The 15,756-nt window shown below is 29.9% G+C and overlaps 1 protein-coding gene across 1 annotated transcript in view; it reads left to right on the plus strand.

Moving 5' to 3' along the window:
• The window catches only part of LOC106464072 (la-related protein 1B-like), a 93,162-nt gene extending 78,123 nt beyond the window's left edge, over positions 1 to 15,039 (plus strand). The window contains 5 exon segments of the mRNA XM_022391738.1: positions 207 to 351; positions 2,843 to 2,952; positions 5,157 to 5,287; positions 8,442 to 9,092; positions 10,759 to 15,039. Of these exon segments, the coding sequence (XP_022247446.1) occupies positions 207 to 351; positions 2,843 to 2,952; positions 5,157 to 5,287; positions 8,442 to 9,056 (1,001 nt within the window). The 3' untranslated portion in view covers positions 9,057 to 9,092; positions 10,759 to 15,039.
• Positions 15,040 to 15,756: the final 717 nt, after the last annotated feature.

The raw sequence follows: 15,756 nt of genomic DNA on the forward strand, positions 1-15,756 counted from the left end.
TGATATGAAACGTAGCTGTTCTTGATATATTGTGATATGGGCTTACTTCTCCATGGTGTTGAGTGGACTCTCCTTTCTTTCATATAGCGTTTTCATCTTTATGAACTTATACCTTTTAATTTGTAGAAATACTACTAATAATGTAAATAATATTTAAACATATAAAGTAATACATGTTTTTGTGGTTGGTTTTTATCCATATACAGAAAGAAAAAGGTTGGGACTTGGCCAATCACAGGAAATGAATACCTTGTTCCGGTTCTGGTCCTTTTTTCTTCGAGAACATTTTAACCGTAAAATGTATGAAGAATTTAAGAGACTAGCATTAGAAGATGCTAAAGCTGGTTATAGGTAAGTTTCTAGTCTGTATAAAAAAGAAAAAAGGTTTGATAAAGAGAAAGGTAAAACTTTGATATTCTATGGCCCTTATGATCATTTATTGAAAAATTAAGTTTTTATTTAATTATTTATAGTTTCAGAACTACAGAACATAAACTTTCAAACATCATTAATATTGTACGTACAAATCTGTTAAATGGTTAATATTTATAATGCAAAATAAGTTGAATGTAAATTTTCCAATCAGTATATATTAAGTATGTTGAATTTATTAATGGAATATTTAAAGATTTGAATCTTCCATAAAGATATAATTTGAAAATGGTGAAGTTATGTATTATGATTTTAAAAAATATTATGCTGTTAAAAACATAAATATCCTTTTGTCTGCAGCCATTATTTTGAAATCATTTTTGTGTCCTTTATATAACACATTGATTTTATTTTATTAAGTTTTCATAAAAGCTACCCACATACAATTTGGTAAAATAATTTTTGCACATTTATTTAATGATTTTCCATCTCTTTTGAGAACCATTCTGTAACATTTACAAGAGTTACATTACAACTTGTTGTAATACTATTTCTTTGTAATATGTCATCATCATCATCATAGACAGCAGTACATCGATAATTCTACCGATGCTTAGCTGCCACACAATCATGAATTATTATTACAAGGAAATGGGGACAAAAGTGGGATCTAACACGCCATGAATACGGAAATGGTGGAGCACATACATGCGGGGGCACAGCATCTAAGCCATGCATACACAAGCACTCGAGACAAGTCCTCTGGGCGAGTCCAGCGACATCAGCGCGACAGCTTCCTTGCGGCTTTCATGTGCCCTTTAATTGCTTTTTAATAATTTTTTTTTTAAATACAGAAATGTAAATTTAATGAAATTTCATGCTGAAAAAATCCACAACATTGAAAACTTATGATATTGATGGAAATTTTTTTTGTAAAAAGAAATGTTTACATATTGATTCCTTATTTGGTTTAATGCATGCTTCATTATAATTTAATGTTATTATGTAAGTATAGTGTATAGAAACTGTGCAGGAAATGAATGTGGTATTATATACCTGTATGTTTCTTTTGAATTTAAGTATCAGGTTTAAAATAGTTTAGATTCTTGAAAAATCTTGACCAGTGGTATGTTTGTTAATTTTATGGTAGGACATGCGAGTTACAGCTTAAAAGTACAAGGTCGTTGTCACAAAAAGCAGAAAAATATTTAAAGTTTGTGAGTGTTTTGTTCTCACCATTCAGTAAAGTTAGCCTTTTTATATTTCAAACCTAAATTCTATTAAACCTCTTATGCAAGAGTATGAAATGGTAGTTTTATAAGTGTCAAGAAATTTTACAATCAAAACTGCCAATTTTAGCTGTAGACCAAAAATCACATGAAATGTAGCTGTTCATGATTTAATGTGACTTTTATGTTAGAGTGCTCAAAGAAACAGTTGAGAGACTCGATTCGAGGATTCACCTAAACTTCAATGATCTTTATACATATCTATCACCTCAACTCTACATTATTTTCTCAAGTGTGCAAGTATAGCTGAATAATACCTTGTCGGTGTTCTTAATTTACATCAAAGAATATCAGTTCAATTTTATGCTTGATTTCTTCTATAAGCATGATCAATGTGTCATTAGTGATGTTCTCATGGAGTGAAAAACATTGCTCAGTCTGCTGTTGTTAACTTGAATCATGATCATAATCTATGCTAGACTATCAGAAGTTATTACAGGTGTAGCATAGAAGGACTTAGTCCAGACAACATGGGCTATCATAATTGTTTCACAAAAGACAAATCAAGTGACCGTGTCATTTTGTGTGTTAAGCAGTATCTCAGACTGGAACAGGAGCAAAGCATATATGCAGGTTTAGGCTTTAAGAATAATACAGTGAAACTACTGTGCACACTATTCAGTGTGCTTGCACCTCCATTTGTATTACTGTGCCAGATACTTGTAAACATATTCAACTATTTCAGTATGGAGGAAAACAACAAAAGCACTTGCTCGACACATCGAAAATAGCTCATTAGGGAGTGCAGTTACCTATAGAAAGAAGTATATAGGGCAAATGTTTTAGAGTATTAAAACTCATTGGTACCAATAATATAGCTTCTTTTACTTTTTTTCTCTCAATTGAAATATGACTAATTGTGAATTTTGTAAAAGTGTATGTTTGAGTATGTTGTGGAAATATGATTTCTGGTTAACTTGTATAGGTTTTTAACAATCTCCATAGGAATTTGTTTAAGTTACAAGTGTGCTTATGTTACTGTGTTGTGCTGCTTTTTCCTATGTAATCAGTAAATTATCATGTTAGTTAAGAAGAATTTAGAAATTTGAAGTAGATGTTTTATATAATTAATTGCTATAAAACAATTATCATGTTTTTATGTATAGTTTCAAATCTTTTTTTTTCTTTTTAATTACTCTACTAGATGCTATATTGGTTTTTATTTCTGTTTTGATTTACAGGTATGGCTTGGAGTGTCTCTTTCGTTTTTTTAGCTATGGTCTTGAAAAGCACTTTCGACAAGATATCTACCTTGATTTTGAGAGAGAAACTATCAGAGACATGCAGAATGGTAATTTGTATACTTTTACAAGTTGCATTGTTTTGATAAAGGAAAGAAAAAGGTTTTTCATTAATGATCGTGTGATATTTTTATATTTAAATAAACTTACATTTTTGTGGGTTTTTGGCCACATTGAATATGGACAGGAGGCCATATATGCAGATATTTTTTTCACAATTTTCTAATTTTTCTAGCTACTGTATTTTAACCATTAATGACCCACATGTTTAGTTTATGGGATGTTACTGACATTTCATGTCCTTGTATAATATTTTACGAGTATATCAAAATTAAGAAGTATTCTTTTATTTTTATATGAATTGTTTCTTTAAATATAAAAGTTCATGTAAGCCAAAGTTATTATGAATTTTTTTTTTTATGTTTTCAATCAGTTCTTCAAAAACAGTAAAATTACCCATGCTTTGTTAGAGATACATACTAATTCTATATTGCTGTTTTTCTTATTAACAGTGTTTACTATTGTTGTGAAAAAGTAGGTGCTTAGAAAATTTTCTAGGTTGTAGATGCAAACCACGAGGACTAACAATAGAACAGTTATCCTTAAATTTTATAACTCTGAGATCTCTCTGTGAGGTTTCTAAATATTAATTCCACTTTTTTAAATTTTGATTTATGATAAAAAAATTTCAAAGTCGTGATGTATACGTTTGTTTTTAGTTATTTTTTGAGATTTTTGAAGTTATTTGATTTTGTTAGCTTAAGTTTGCTGTCAGATTTTGTAAACTTTATAGTAACAATCTTTATGTCATAAAGACTTATTCTCGGGTGAATAAATGTAAGAATCCCTCATGTTTTTTAAACCTAAACTTTTACTATAAGCTTCTGCAATGTCGTTTTAATGAATACAGTTTCATTGGAATTTTGATGGTTAGAATGATCTGTCAAGTGTGGACTTGGACATGTATTAAGAAGTAGATCACGATTATTTTGTCCAACTTACTCTTTCATTTTTAAACTGACATTTTTCAATAGGCATGCATTTATCCACCATTTCTTACAACCAATACAACCAAATATTTCAATAAATGTGTTATTTGTTAATGTGTAGGTAACTAATGTGAAGATAAAGGGTAAATGTATTATCTGTATATATATGAGTGCCTAACTTTATAAGAAAAATCTGCAAGGTTTACTTTGTTGCTGAAGTTACATGTTATATTTGAACAAAGGATACTATAATAGTTTAGATTTCACTGCCTCATATTTATCAAATTAATTACATTTATATTACAGTCTACAACTTGTAGACTATACATGTCTAAATAGTAAAGGTAAGGCAAATTATAGCACAACCGTTGCTTTGTCAATTTTTCTTCTTTAAGCAAAATGGCCAGAAGCAGAATATTCCTACTTTTGAAAGTAGTGTGTGCATACCAAGATTTATATTAGTATTAATATGTTTATTAAATTTAATGATTAATTTTTCTTCAATATGGCCTTAAGTTTTTAATCATACTGTTTTAAGCTTTGTTACTCAATTTGATTTAATAAAAAAGATTATTTTCAAGTGGCCCTAGCTATTGAGAACCCCTCATTGGTGTGCCTCTGTTGCTGCTTCCTTTTCATAGACTATCCGAAGGGAGCCCACAGAGTGCAGATTGAGAACCACTGACTTAGTCATTTAGAAGTCCTACAAGTGTTTTCCTACATATACTTCAACTGACTTATAGTAATGTACGGGCAAACTAGCTATCCAGCATTAACTATCAACTCTCTTTTGCCATTTTTATATACACACACTTTAGGACAAGAACAACTTTAGCTACTAAGAGCTTACCCATACCAAATTTGCATTTAACTTCATTTTTGCAAGTGTGCCAGTATTTCTGCATGTCTAGGGGGTCTTCCATTTCTTCAGCACACTACCCTTTGAATATGGGAATGAGAAAAAATGCTGAGATCTTTTGGATGCTCTCTACCTATGTTACATCAGATAACTCTTTCTTTATAAAGTCAAGAACTTTGTTTTCTTGCAATATTCTATCTCCTTCCAGTTGTCCGAAGTAACCATTGACTTTTACAAACTATTAACATCACTGTACCATGACATTCAGTGGAGAGAGTTTTCTGTTACTAGTTGGGTGTGTTCTGTCTTATTGCTTTTGCTAAAATAGTAATGTTTTTTGTTTTGTTATTAGTTTGTGTGTCTGAATGGTTGTGTATTTAATGAACATAAAATGTTACACTTTCAGGTCAACTTTATGGCCTTGAAAAGTTCTGGGCTTTCATTAAATACTACAAGAACAGTAGCCAGTTAGAAGTCAATCCTGTTCTCAAAACCAAGCTCCAAGGATACAAGAGCATCGATGATTTTAGAGTTGATGTAAGTATACAGTATTTGCTTTTTGCTTCATTTGCAAGGTTAAGTTGGTTTTGTAGGCTGTTTAATTAAATCCAGATGTTCAGAATAAATTTTTTTTCAACAGAACTCAAAATCTCTACTTCTGAAATATATGCTCACTTGTTATTAGATATAGAGTTAAGGAAACTAATATATGACACATTGAGAGTTTCAAAATATATGTTGTGAAGGAACATTTTAAAATGTGTTTACTCAATAGTAAGGAGTTAATTTTCAAATTCAAACCATAGTCCCATGGCATCCTTTTTATAAAGCTTATGTGCAACCAAAAACAAAATACTAGAGATACTGTAGGCTGCTCTCACAGAAAACTGTCGCAGTTTTCTTAAGAAACAGAATTATTTTGTCCTAAATTTTACACAATACTCTAGACAAAAAACACATTTTACATTGTATCATGTAAGGGAAAAAATTTTAAATGCTTATAAATTTAGGAATAGCATTTAGTATTACCAGAACTATATTGGATGATTAATGTCATTACATATGCACAAAAAAACTGTGAATTTTTTTTTTCTTCTTGTATGGGCAGGTTTTTCATTTTCTGTAACATGCAATTATTTATTGAAACTTTAATAATATAAACATTTGATATACCAAATTTATGTATTCAGTGAACACTCACCACATATTTTGTTTAAAGTTAAAACATAGAATCACAAATATTTTAGGTTGTGTATTGATGACGTGATGTGTTTTAGTCAACAAAGGCCTATATTAAATTGCATTGTCTTGTGACAGTGAGTTATATTAAACTTCTACAATCTTATCAATGTATCATTAGTTTCATACAGTTAGAACTGGATGGAGTAAGAAGTTTGGTGGTTTAGCTGAAAGACTTTTGAACATCTTATACTTTCATGTAGAAAACTGTTGAGAGTGAAATTCACTTATGTGCTTTTCTGACCCTGCATGTAAAGTACACTCTTTTTATACTGGCCCTTATCACTTTCTGTGTTTGAAATAAATTAGTAGTGCATGGTAGTATTAAAAATAAACTATGTGATAAAAATGATTTAATGAGAAAAAAAATTCTCAGAAAAATAAGTCATATTTGAAAGAAATAAAACACTTTATTCAAGCATGACATTTTTAAAATTGACAGAACAATCAAGTAACTATCCTAGTAAATTTTTAGTAATAAAACTTTTCTTTAACCAAAAGATGTCTCTACAACAGCCGGGTTTAATAACTCACTGATTACTTAAAGGGTCAGCAAGGTTGTAAATAATATTTTCAGTTTTCAATCTGTGTTGAGACTGAGCGAGAACTTAACATGACATGTAACATTATAATGAAAATTAATATATTTCAATTTGTATTGTTATGGAGTATATTAAATAAGTATGAGTGATGAGGCAAGATGTTTAATAAACAGGAGCCCAGAAATTTTGGCACATATTTTAGATGTATCTTAAGTATACTGTGATAACTCCAAAGAAACATTAAGGTTATTCAGGACAAAGTTTTATATTGAAGAGTAGCTTGTGGTGCTACATAACTAGTAGAATGTAGAAGTCTGGTAACTAAAGAACAGTTTGATAATAATGAGAATAATATTAAAAAAAAAGGAGAAACGATTCGAGTTTTCTTACTTATGCATTGTGTACATTTTGTGATGCAAATAAATAGTGTTGATAAACTGGTTAATAAACAAGTTAAAATAACATTATACCACTCAGAATTATAAAAATAAATAAAAAATAATAATGAAGTACAAAATTTAAGGTGAAAAGTAAAATATAGTTCTAAAATTAATGTTTAGGCTAGATTTCAGTTTATAATTGGATGGGGTGTGGCCATGATCAGTGTGGTTGGACTATGAATCCAAGGATTCATAGTTTGTAGGTGTTGCCATAAAACACACTAGACAAGTTAAACCCCACTATTTAGTCAGGAGGAGTAGCCAAAGAGAAGTTGGTGAGTGAATGTTGATGTCTTTCCTCTCACTGGTCTGCTCAAAAAATCAAATGAAAATTATAAATATACATTTTAAAAAAAATTTGTAACTGTCAATAGTAATTATTTAAAATACACTTGCACTTGAAATGTTTTGGTACACTGTTATTGTTAAGTCTAAAATAGATCAAATTTGGGTCTGATCAGAGAAACTTCATATGAAAAACATGCAGTGTGATTTCCTGACCTAACTCTTTCAGATTGGATGACTAGAATAAAATTATCAAGATCTATCCAGTTGCAACATTCACCCATTGAGTTTGTGATTGTGTCAGTAAGATATATTCTATTTATTAACACTGGGGTTGTCAGTTGTTTCCTTAATCCTACTATAACTTGAGAGAAATTTGTTTCTTTGTCCTCTAACTCTTCCTAGGCTTTTGAATTTGGACCTGTCAGATATGGCTTCATGAACTAAGAATGATTTGAGATGTTTCAAGAAGTTATTTTTCTTTTAAAATTCATATTTAATAGCTTCAGCAATGGTTAACTATATATCAGTCAGCAAGGATGGCCATTAGTGGTATTGAAGGGATTTCTCCTTTTCCCTCTTTCTTTACATGGGATATACATGCAGTCTATGTACTTTTAATCATTACTGGAATATTTAGGACAAAAACAGAAACACTATTTATATTCATAACTGGTAAAACTTTAATTCTGTGATTGTATTTCATTTTAAAATCCCATCAATCATTTGAGGTATTTCCTTTCCTCACATACTTTCACTTGTATTTAGTGAGATGTTTTAAATCACGTTACTTATTGCTTTTTGAAAATAATAATAATATATATAAAAAAAGAAAGAAAGAAAAGAAAATATTATTTAAATAATCAAATCCAATGGACATGAATAATTTTATTCTTATGCACTTTCAATCTTTATATTACCACCACTGGCATATTTTGGGAAAAAACAAACATTTTTATATTAATGATTGTTAAAAATTTCATTCCCAAGTCTCGTCAGTCAGTTGAGGGATTTAATATTCATTGATATAAACACCTCGTAACAACACCTATCAACAATGTGTGTACTTTATTATAAGACACCTAAACATACACATTATTTCTTTTTTTTGTATTTTACACATATTTGCTGTATAAAGAAAGTGGATATGTTTTGCAGTAATTTTCTTAATATTTCTTTAAACAGGCTGCTATAATTGACAAACAGGAAAGAGAAGCTGAAAGGCAAAGGAAAGAATATGCATACCAAAACCAAGAACATAAAAATATGGAAGATAATATAAAAACTACTGGCAGAAAAAAATATCCATCAGAATCATCATGTGGAAAGAGACACCGTCAAGACAGCTTTTCTCTGACAGGAGAGAGGGGACAAAAGAATACTACTTCAAGTGAAAGTGGTAGAAGCCAAAATCATAAATCTCAATGGCAGAGCTCTGTTGGACCCCACAAACACGCTTCTTCACGGAACAGAAAACTGAGTGGTGACAATCACAATAAACGTAATCCACATAAAAAACAGTCCAGAAAAACTTTTGATAATTCCAATAGCAGTGAATCATTAGGAAAAGATGTACATGGTCAATCTGAAAACAGCAAAACCCATCTACCTGTGGAAGAATTGGACAACAGTACACCACAAAGCACTGTGGAGATGTCAGAAACTCCCTCTATAGTCATTCCCTCAAGTATTCAGCACCCACTACAATGTGGAACTAGAAATATGGACAAAATGAAGACTGAAGCTTTGTCTCAAGGTCAGATTGCTAATCAAAATGATGACGACTCTAACATTAACTAACCAGAAGTTCAAGAAAGATATGATTTTTCTCCAGTAGTGAGTTCATTTTATATCATTAACCGTTTTACAAATGTTTTCTTAAAACTGATAGGTTCATCAGTTCTTATGCATGTACAACATTTACTTAAAAAACTGTGTGTGCAGTTCTACTTCAGAAATGTGTAATTATAATATTTCATAAAAGAAAATCAGTAATAGCAGCATCTTAACAGTTCTGAGTACATGAAGAAATAGTGGGACAAACGTTAGTTAATTTCAGCCACCCTAAAGCATGTTGTTGTGTAATTTTAGTAAACATCTATAGAGAAACATTAAGTTACTAGGTCATAAAGACAAGTATATAATTGTTTGTTTTTTTGTTGTTGTTTTTTCAATTTATTGGCATTATAATAATTTCTTTCCCTTTTTAAACTTCTATTTAATGAACCTCCAAATTATTATTGCTTTAATTTCATTTCAAACTATAAAAATACAAAAGAAATTCCAGTGTTTGTTCTATTTGTAGTATTATTAACTTCTTAACTTTACCCAGCTTACTGAATGTCTTGTCGCAAAATAAAATTTTTATAACTTTCAAATATATATAATTTAACAAAAAAACACTTTCAAGAAAATCTAAATTCCCCATTAGATTCATTTCTACAGAAACTCCATGTAGTAACTTTCTCATTAAACCATAAATTACTGCTTGCCCCACTTGATTCACTCTTGTATTGGTGTAAATAAGAGTACGCTGGTATTTAAGGATGCTTCTAAGTATTTTCATAGCTGTGGTTTATTAGTGATTACTCAGACTACACGTTATAACATCATAAAAAGGTGGCAATGAAGTGCTGCAGTGATAAAAACCACTAAAAGAGAAGGAAAAATCTTGTAAGAAACAAGACATAGATGGGTATATTCTCATAGCAAGTACAAACCTTTGTTTAGAGATGGGGGGGGGGGTTATTGTAAAGAAAACTTGTAATTGCATTGTTTACAGATGAACTTCTTGGAGCTGTGCAGAAATGAAAGTTGGAACAATTTTCTTTTGCTTTGTCACTTACACGAAATAATGTGATGAAATATCAATTCTAAAATATACTTGAGTTAAAAGTTGTTTAAATAGTATGAATTACAATTTTTATTTCAATCTTGAAATTTAACATGCATATTTGCACTAGACACCTGAAAGGTGCTTTATGTTCTAGATAAAATAATGTTTTTTGTGTTTTTTAAATCCCATTTTCAGCAGTTAAAAAGTTATTTGCTAGTTCAGTGTCTAATGGATGTTTATTCTAAGGATAATGTTTCTATATTCTTCTGTTGTTCTCAATTCAAAGCATCAAGCCAGTTGATCCAATGAAGGCTGTTGTCAGAGTACACTGTAGACATGTTTGATTGTTAGCATCCTGTCATCTGAAAAGCTACTAATGATTTAGTTTTGTGAAAAAAATAACTCTTTTAAACTATGACAGTTTTGTTTACTTTTTTTTTTTCAAGATGTGTAATACACTTTTCAGAATAAGTACCAGTATTTTCTTTATCAAATACAAACAGATGGCTGGACCAAAAAGTAGTAATCTTGTACTTAATAAATTTTTATAATATCAATGTATAATATGTCACTAAAAGTAACTTTCCCAATTAACATAAAAGCCAACTTATTTTAAGGTGAGAGGTGATGTAGCCAATTTTGTTGTTTTTTTTGTTTTTTTTTCAGATAGCAAGGTAAGAGAAGAGCCCATGACTCTCTGATGATGAATTTACAGAATGTTTTCAACAAAATTATCATCATCTGATGGCAATTTAATTGTTATTGGTTTCTGGCAAGGTTGTGGTCATCTACTGTCAGCTTCAAGTTGGTATGCTTGTTTTTGCTTCTCGGGCAACTGTTGGTTATTAAAATATTTGGTATCGGTTCACATTTCAGTGCATGTAATGGTAAGTAACCTGGTAATTTTCAGTGGTTTTATGTACCGACACTGAAATTTGAATCAATTGGATGTGTATATTTGGTAAAAAAAAATTTCATAATGAGATTAAATATTAGTTTCACATCTTGTATTGTAGAGATAACTTTTGTTGTTGTTTTTTGTTCTTTTTTTTTAATCCAAAAGTCAGCTTATGCTTATTAATAAGTGAATTTGTTTGTATTACTGGGAACTTAATCATTGTTTGTTTTGCTCTTTATACTAAAAGCAACAAGATTCCAAACACTACATAAACGTGACCCAATATTGCTCAAGCTTACCTATTTTCATGTACCTTAGAACATATTTTGAGTTGTTGTTGGGCTCTTCTTTCAATATTGACAGCAAGTTTTGTATTTTGTAATTTTAATATAAAACTTAAGTAATATGTAGAATTTGTACATATATGAATGTAATGAAAATTTACAGAATTAATGACTTTTCCAGTAACTCCTCAAAATTTTGGTATTTGCTTGGACATCCTTAAAGTCTTTACTGAAAGAGACCTGATCTCAAAAGCGTTTGCAGTTGTTTTATGTTGCTGGTTCTTAAATAATTGTGTAACATGGTTTATCTGAGTTAATTGGGTGGTGTTATACAATTATCAAGCATTTGTATCAGCTGATATGGAATAACTATCCAGAAATGAGAATATTTTGAGCATCAAACTAAACAGATTTTAAAATAAATGAATATATATATATGGTCCTTAACTAAACATCTAGCCAAGTTGTTTAGCGTGATTCAGTTTTACTTTGTTTTAAAAGTTGTAGTGTATTTGTTTTTATAGTTTTCCTGTTTGAGTTTATTTCTGCCAAGAAATTGGTCAGAAAGAAAAGGATAAATCACTTCAATTGTAGCACTATTAAATAATGTTTTGAAATGTTTATCAAAAATTGCCAACACTGTAATGGACATTAATGTAGAAATTAAGTACACTGAATATTTTCCTAATCTGCATTTAGATAACACAAAAATAACAGTAGATAATAGGAAACAGCCCTGTTTTGTTGAGCATTATCAATATGGCTAGAACTATTTGATTCTTTGAAGCATTACATTTTGGGTTATAGTGGCTTTCTCTGTTATAGTCCAGTCAAGAATGTGGTTAGTTTACTAAGTTGTAGTATAGCAGATGGTTGAAGTCTAGTTGATGAATCAGTAAGAAGTTATCATAACCATAAATATGATCATATTCTGTGATAACTGAGAATAAAAGCTTCAAGAAGATGTGCTTATAAATGCTAACAGCAAACTTCTCAGTGATGAAACAACTTATTATTCTGCCAGTTGACATGAATCCAAATACTGTTAAATTTGTGGCTCATAATATTTTACATTAGTGGTTAAATTCACAAATAGAAAAGGAATTATTATTTTTAAATCTAATTATCTTCAATCCTCTTATGGATATAGCAGATGTGGTGTGGTTTTTATGTTATTATATCCTCTTCTTTCACTTAGAGGTTCTTATAATGATGCAGATTTTTTTATCTCTCAGGATAGGCTTCCGGTTTCAAATTTGCAAACATCTATAAATATATAAATACGTATAATTACAGAAGCATGTAATATTAGGCTGATATAATATTGTTTTGAAGAAAAATTGTTACCTGTGGCAACTCTTCCAAAGGTCTTTATGCTTTTGTGTGTGTGTGTGTGTTCTGTATTGTAGTTGCAAATGATAAAATTACTATTAATCAAATAATATAAAACTACAGTGTTTCAAGGAATGTTTAAATTATTAAAGGCATTTATTGGAAGTAAAGGTTGACTTGTAACTTGTGCAGATTAACAGGTTATTTAGACTTTGTAATTTTAATTGTGATGTAACTTTATATGCATTAAGCCTTTTCAGTTTGAAAAATCAACATAGAGAGAAAACATTTTATCCTTAAACAATGTGTTCTGGACTACACTCCACTTGTCTCTTCCTTGTTTCAAAAATCTGTAATGGCAACTTCTTTAAGTTTTAAAACAATTAAACATAAATTGCACAATTTGCTAAATCTGTATCTCCCCTTTATACATTTTTATTTTGTCTGATATCTTGTTTTATGTTGATTCATTATAATGACCTTTAGCATGATTAATTAAAGTTATAAGAACTGTTACTCATCACATTAGATATATGAATATGACAGCTTAAAATGCTGAATAAAAAGTGCTTCAGTAACCCATTTAGATGTATATATATGGTGTGTTAGCCATTAGTACATAACTATTTAAAAGTTAGTAATTACACAGTTTTATAAAATCAGAAGATTTTTTAAAAATCCAAAAAAGAACTTTGTTGTTGATGCCAAATGTTGTGGTTGTTTTAATTTTTTCAAGACCACAAATCAACTTGAAACTAATGTATGTGTGCAAAAGAATTACTGACTGCTACAAAGACATGCCAGGTATTCAGTAGTTGTGTCTGGTCCATCATCCAGTATTTAAGTAGTTGGATAGTCTGAATAATAATACCAATTTCTGGTATCTGTCAGTAGCTTATAACTGGACAGTTTAGGTTTGATGTGATTGCCTCTGACATGTCATATTCTGATAAAATTGTGTCTTGATCATATTGTTCATCTAATGGTGTCCAATTCATTTTGGATGACATACTGGTTTTTGCATTTAAGCTGTGTGTATAAAAAAAAATAAAAAAAATTTAAAACTGCTGTAGAGATAATTACGAGTGTATTAGTGAATGTGAATAATATTGGCAATATTAAAAAGCTATAATTTTGCTGAAAAGTTTTAGTTGCTCAGCAGATTGTATGATCTTTCTGCTTGTTTCTTTCCCATAAATCGAGCTTCTTGTGATCCTCAGTGTTTATTGTAACGTGTGAGCCTTTGTAGCGAAAGGTGAAAGGAAATTATTGTTTAGGGATAAGATAATTATGTGTTAGAATGATTATGGAAGACAAGTTCATCACTACTGTGTACAATTTTTATAGTATTACTATAAAGCTAAATTAGTAGTTTTATATAAGTGCATGCTATTACATGTCTCATTTGTCCATGTATAACAGCAGATTTATCACTGAATATATGTTTGTTATAAACATTCTTTATATGCAACTTAGTGATTCTTCTCCCCAAATATTTCATGAATGATAACAAAAAGTTGGAAATGAATTTTTGAACTCACTTGAATGATGGAAATATTTGCAAGTTTTTTTATAAGCAAAAACAAACAAAAAATGTGGTTACATGTAAGTTGATTCATTCCAACATCAAAATTAATAGAGCATTTGCATTTCTGTGAAAATAAAGAAGACCTCGTGTTATTCTAGAGTTTTGAAACCTATGCGAGTCCTGTATAAAACTAAAATTTACACCAGTGATGAATCTTAATTGTTTCCATGACATTCAGATATTTACATTATCTGTGTAAAATGTTCTTCTGATATCTCTCATGTGTGAGAGTTTGCAGTAATCTTTCTTGAGTGTGACTGTTAAGTGTCAGTTCTAAGGAAAAAAAAAATATTTCTCTTGAGACATTGTCCTTTTGACAGGTATATATATATATCCACACACAGTACTACTTCTCTTGTCTCATTCATAGAATATTCTGCAGTCCATTATACAGTCAGTAAATTTATATCCTATAATATGATAAAAGTTGTTGAGAAAGTCATGCAACTTTAAAGTAAAGAAAAAAACATTGAAGCTGGGTTAACTACATGCTTGTAATTATGATGTACATAGCTATGAAAAGTGTTTCTTGCTCACCAAGTTTAAATCTAAGGATAAACTGTAAATGTTTGAAGTGCCTATTGCAAAGGACTTGAAACCTAGAATGGTCAAGAGACTTTTTTTTTTTTAATTTTATTTCAGTATGTGTGTATTTCTGTCAGTAAAGGGAATATTTTTTCTGTATGTTAAAGATGTTGATTTAATGTTTAGGGATGCTATTTTTTACATGTCCACATTGAAATTCTTCGAGGGTTTTTTTTGTAGGTAGGTGCTTTTTATGAATTATGTATGTTAATAAAGTGCTCATGATTTAGTTGTCCTGATTAAATAGAAAAAAAATCCTATTTTTTGTGCGCTCTTTCTTACTTACAAGAATTAGTATGTGTAAAGAACTTTTTATGAATGTCAACACTGAAGGTAAGTGGCACAGTACCTTTATCAACAGACTTCACTTTGTTGCGTGTTACTTTACAGCATCATTCTCTGTGTACTTTTTTTAATATTAAAGATGAAAGAAATCCTAAAATTGGATCACTCATTTATGAATTGAGGTCACTTATCAAGGAATACAGTAAAATGTAGTTTAACCCATTAACTGTAGATGTCGGATAATTCTGTCATTGAAGTTCTATGGCTCAGCTGCGAATGATGGAAATATCAGTCAGTTGCACATATATAACTATAACTCTATGCGCATAAAGATAATTACCATTTTATTGTGATTGATGGCAACTCAGTTTTATCTGCGAGTCAGAAAATGGCAACTTTTCCAGTCCATTTTGGTTCCATGAGAGTAATAAACATTGGAATTAATACAAAAATTTTAAAAGGAAACAGTTTACAAACATACATCATTATTACACAGTATTCTTATATTTTCTTCAAAAACATTGGGTAGTTCACGTGCATAATGTAATATAATTTTGTGTGTGAAAGCAGAAGGATTCTACAGAAAATTCTGATAAAACATAATTGTAATGTGACTATATATATATATACAGTGCCTTGCAAAAGACAGTTTTCTTACAAGCACTAGATCTGACAGTATCCATACTTATATC

The sequence above is a fragment of the Limulus polyphemus genome, unplaced genomic scaffold (assembly GCF_000517525.1).
Source record: "Limulus polyphemus unplaced genomic scaffold, Limulus_polyphemus-2.1.2 Scaffold1555, whole genome shotgun sequence".
Classification (NCBI taxonomy): Eukaryota; Metazoa; Arthropoda; class Merostomata; order Xiphosura; family Limulidae; genus Limulus; species Limulus polyphemus.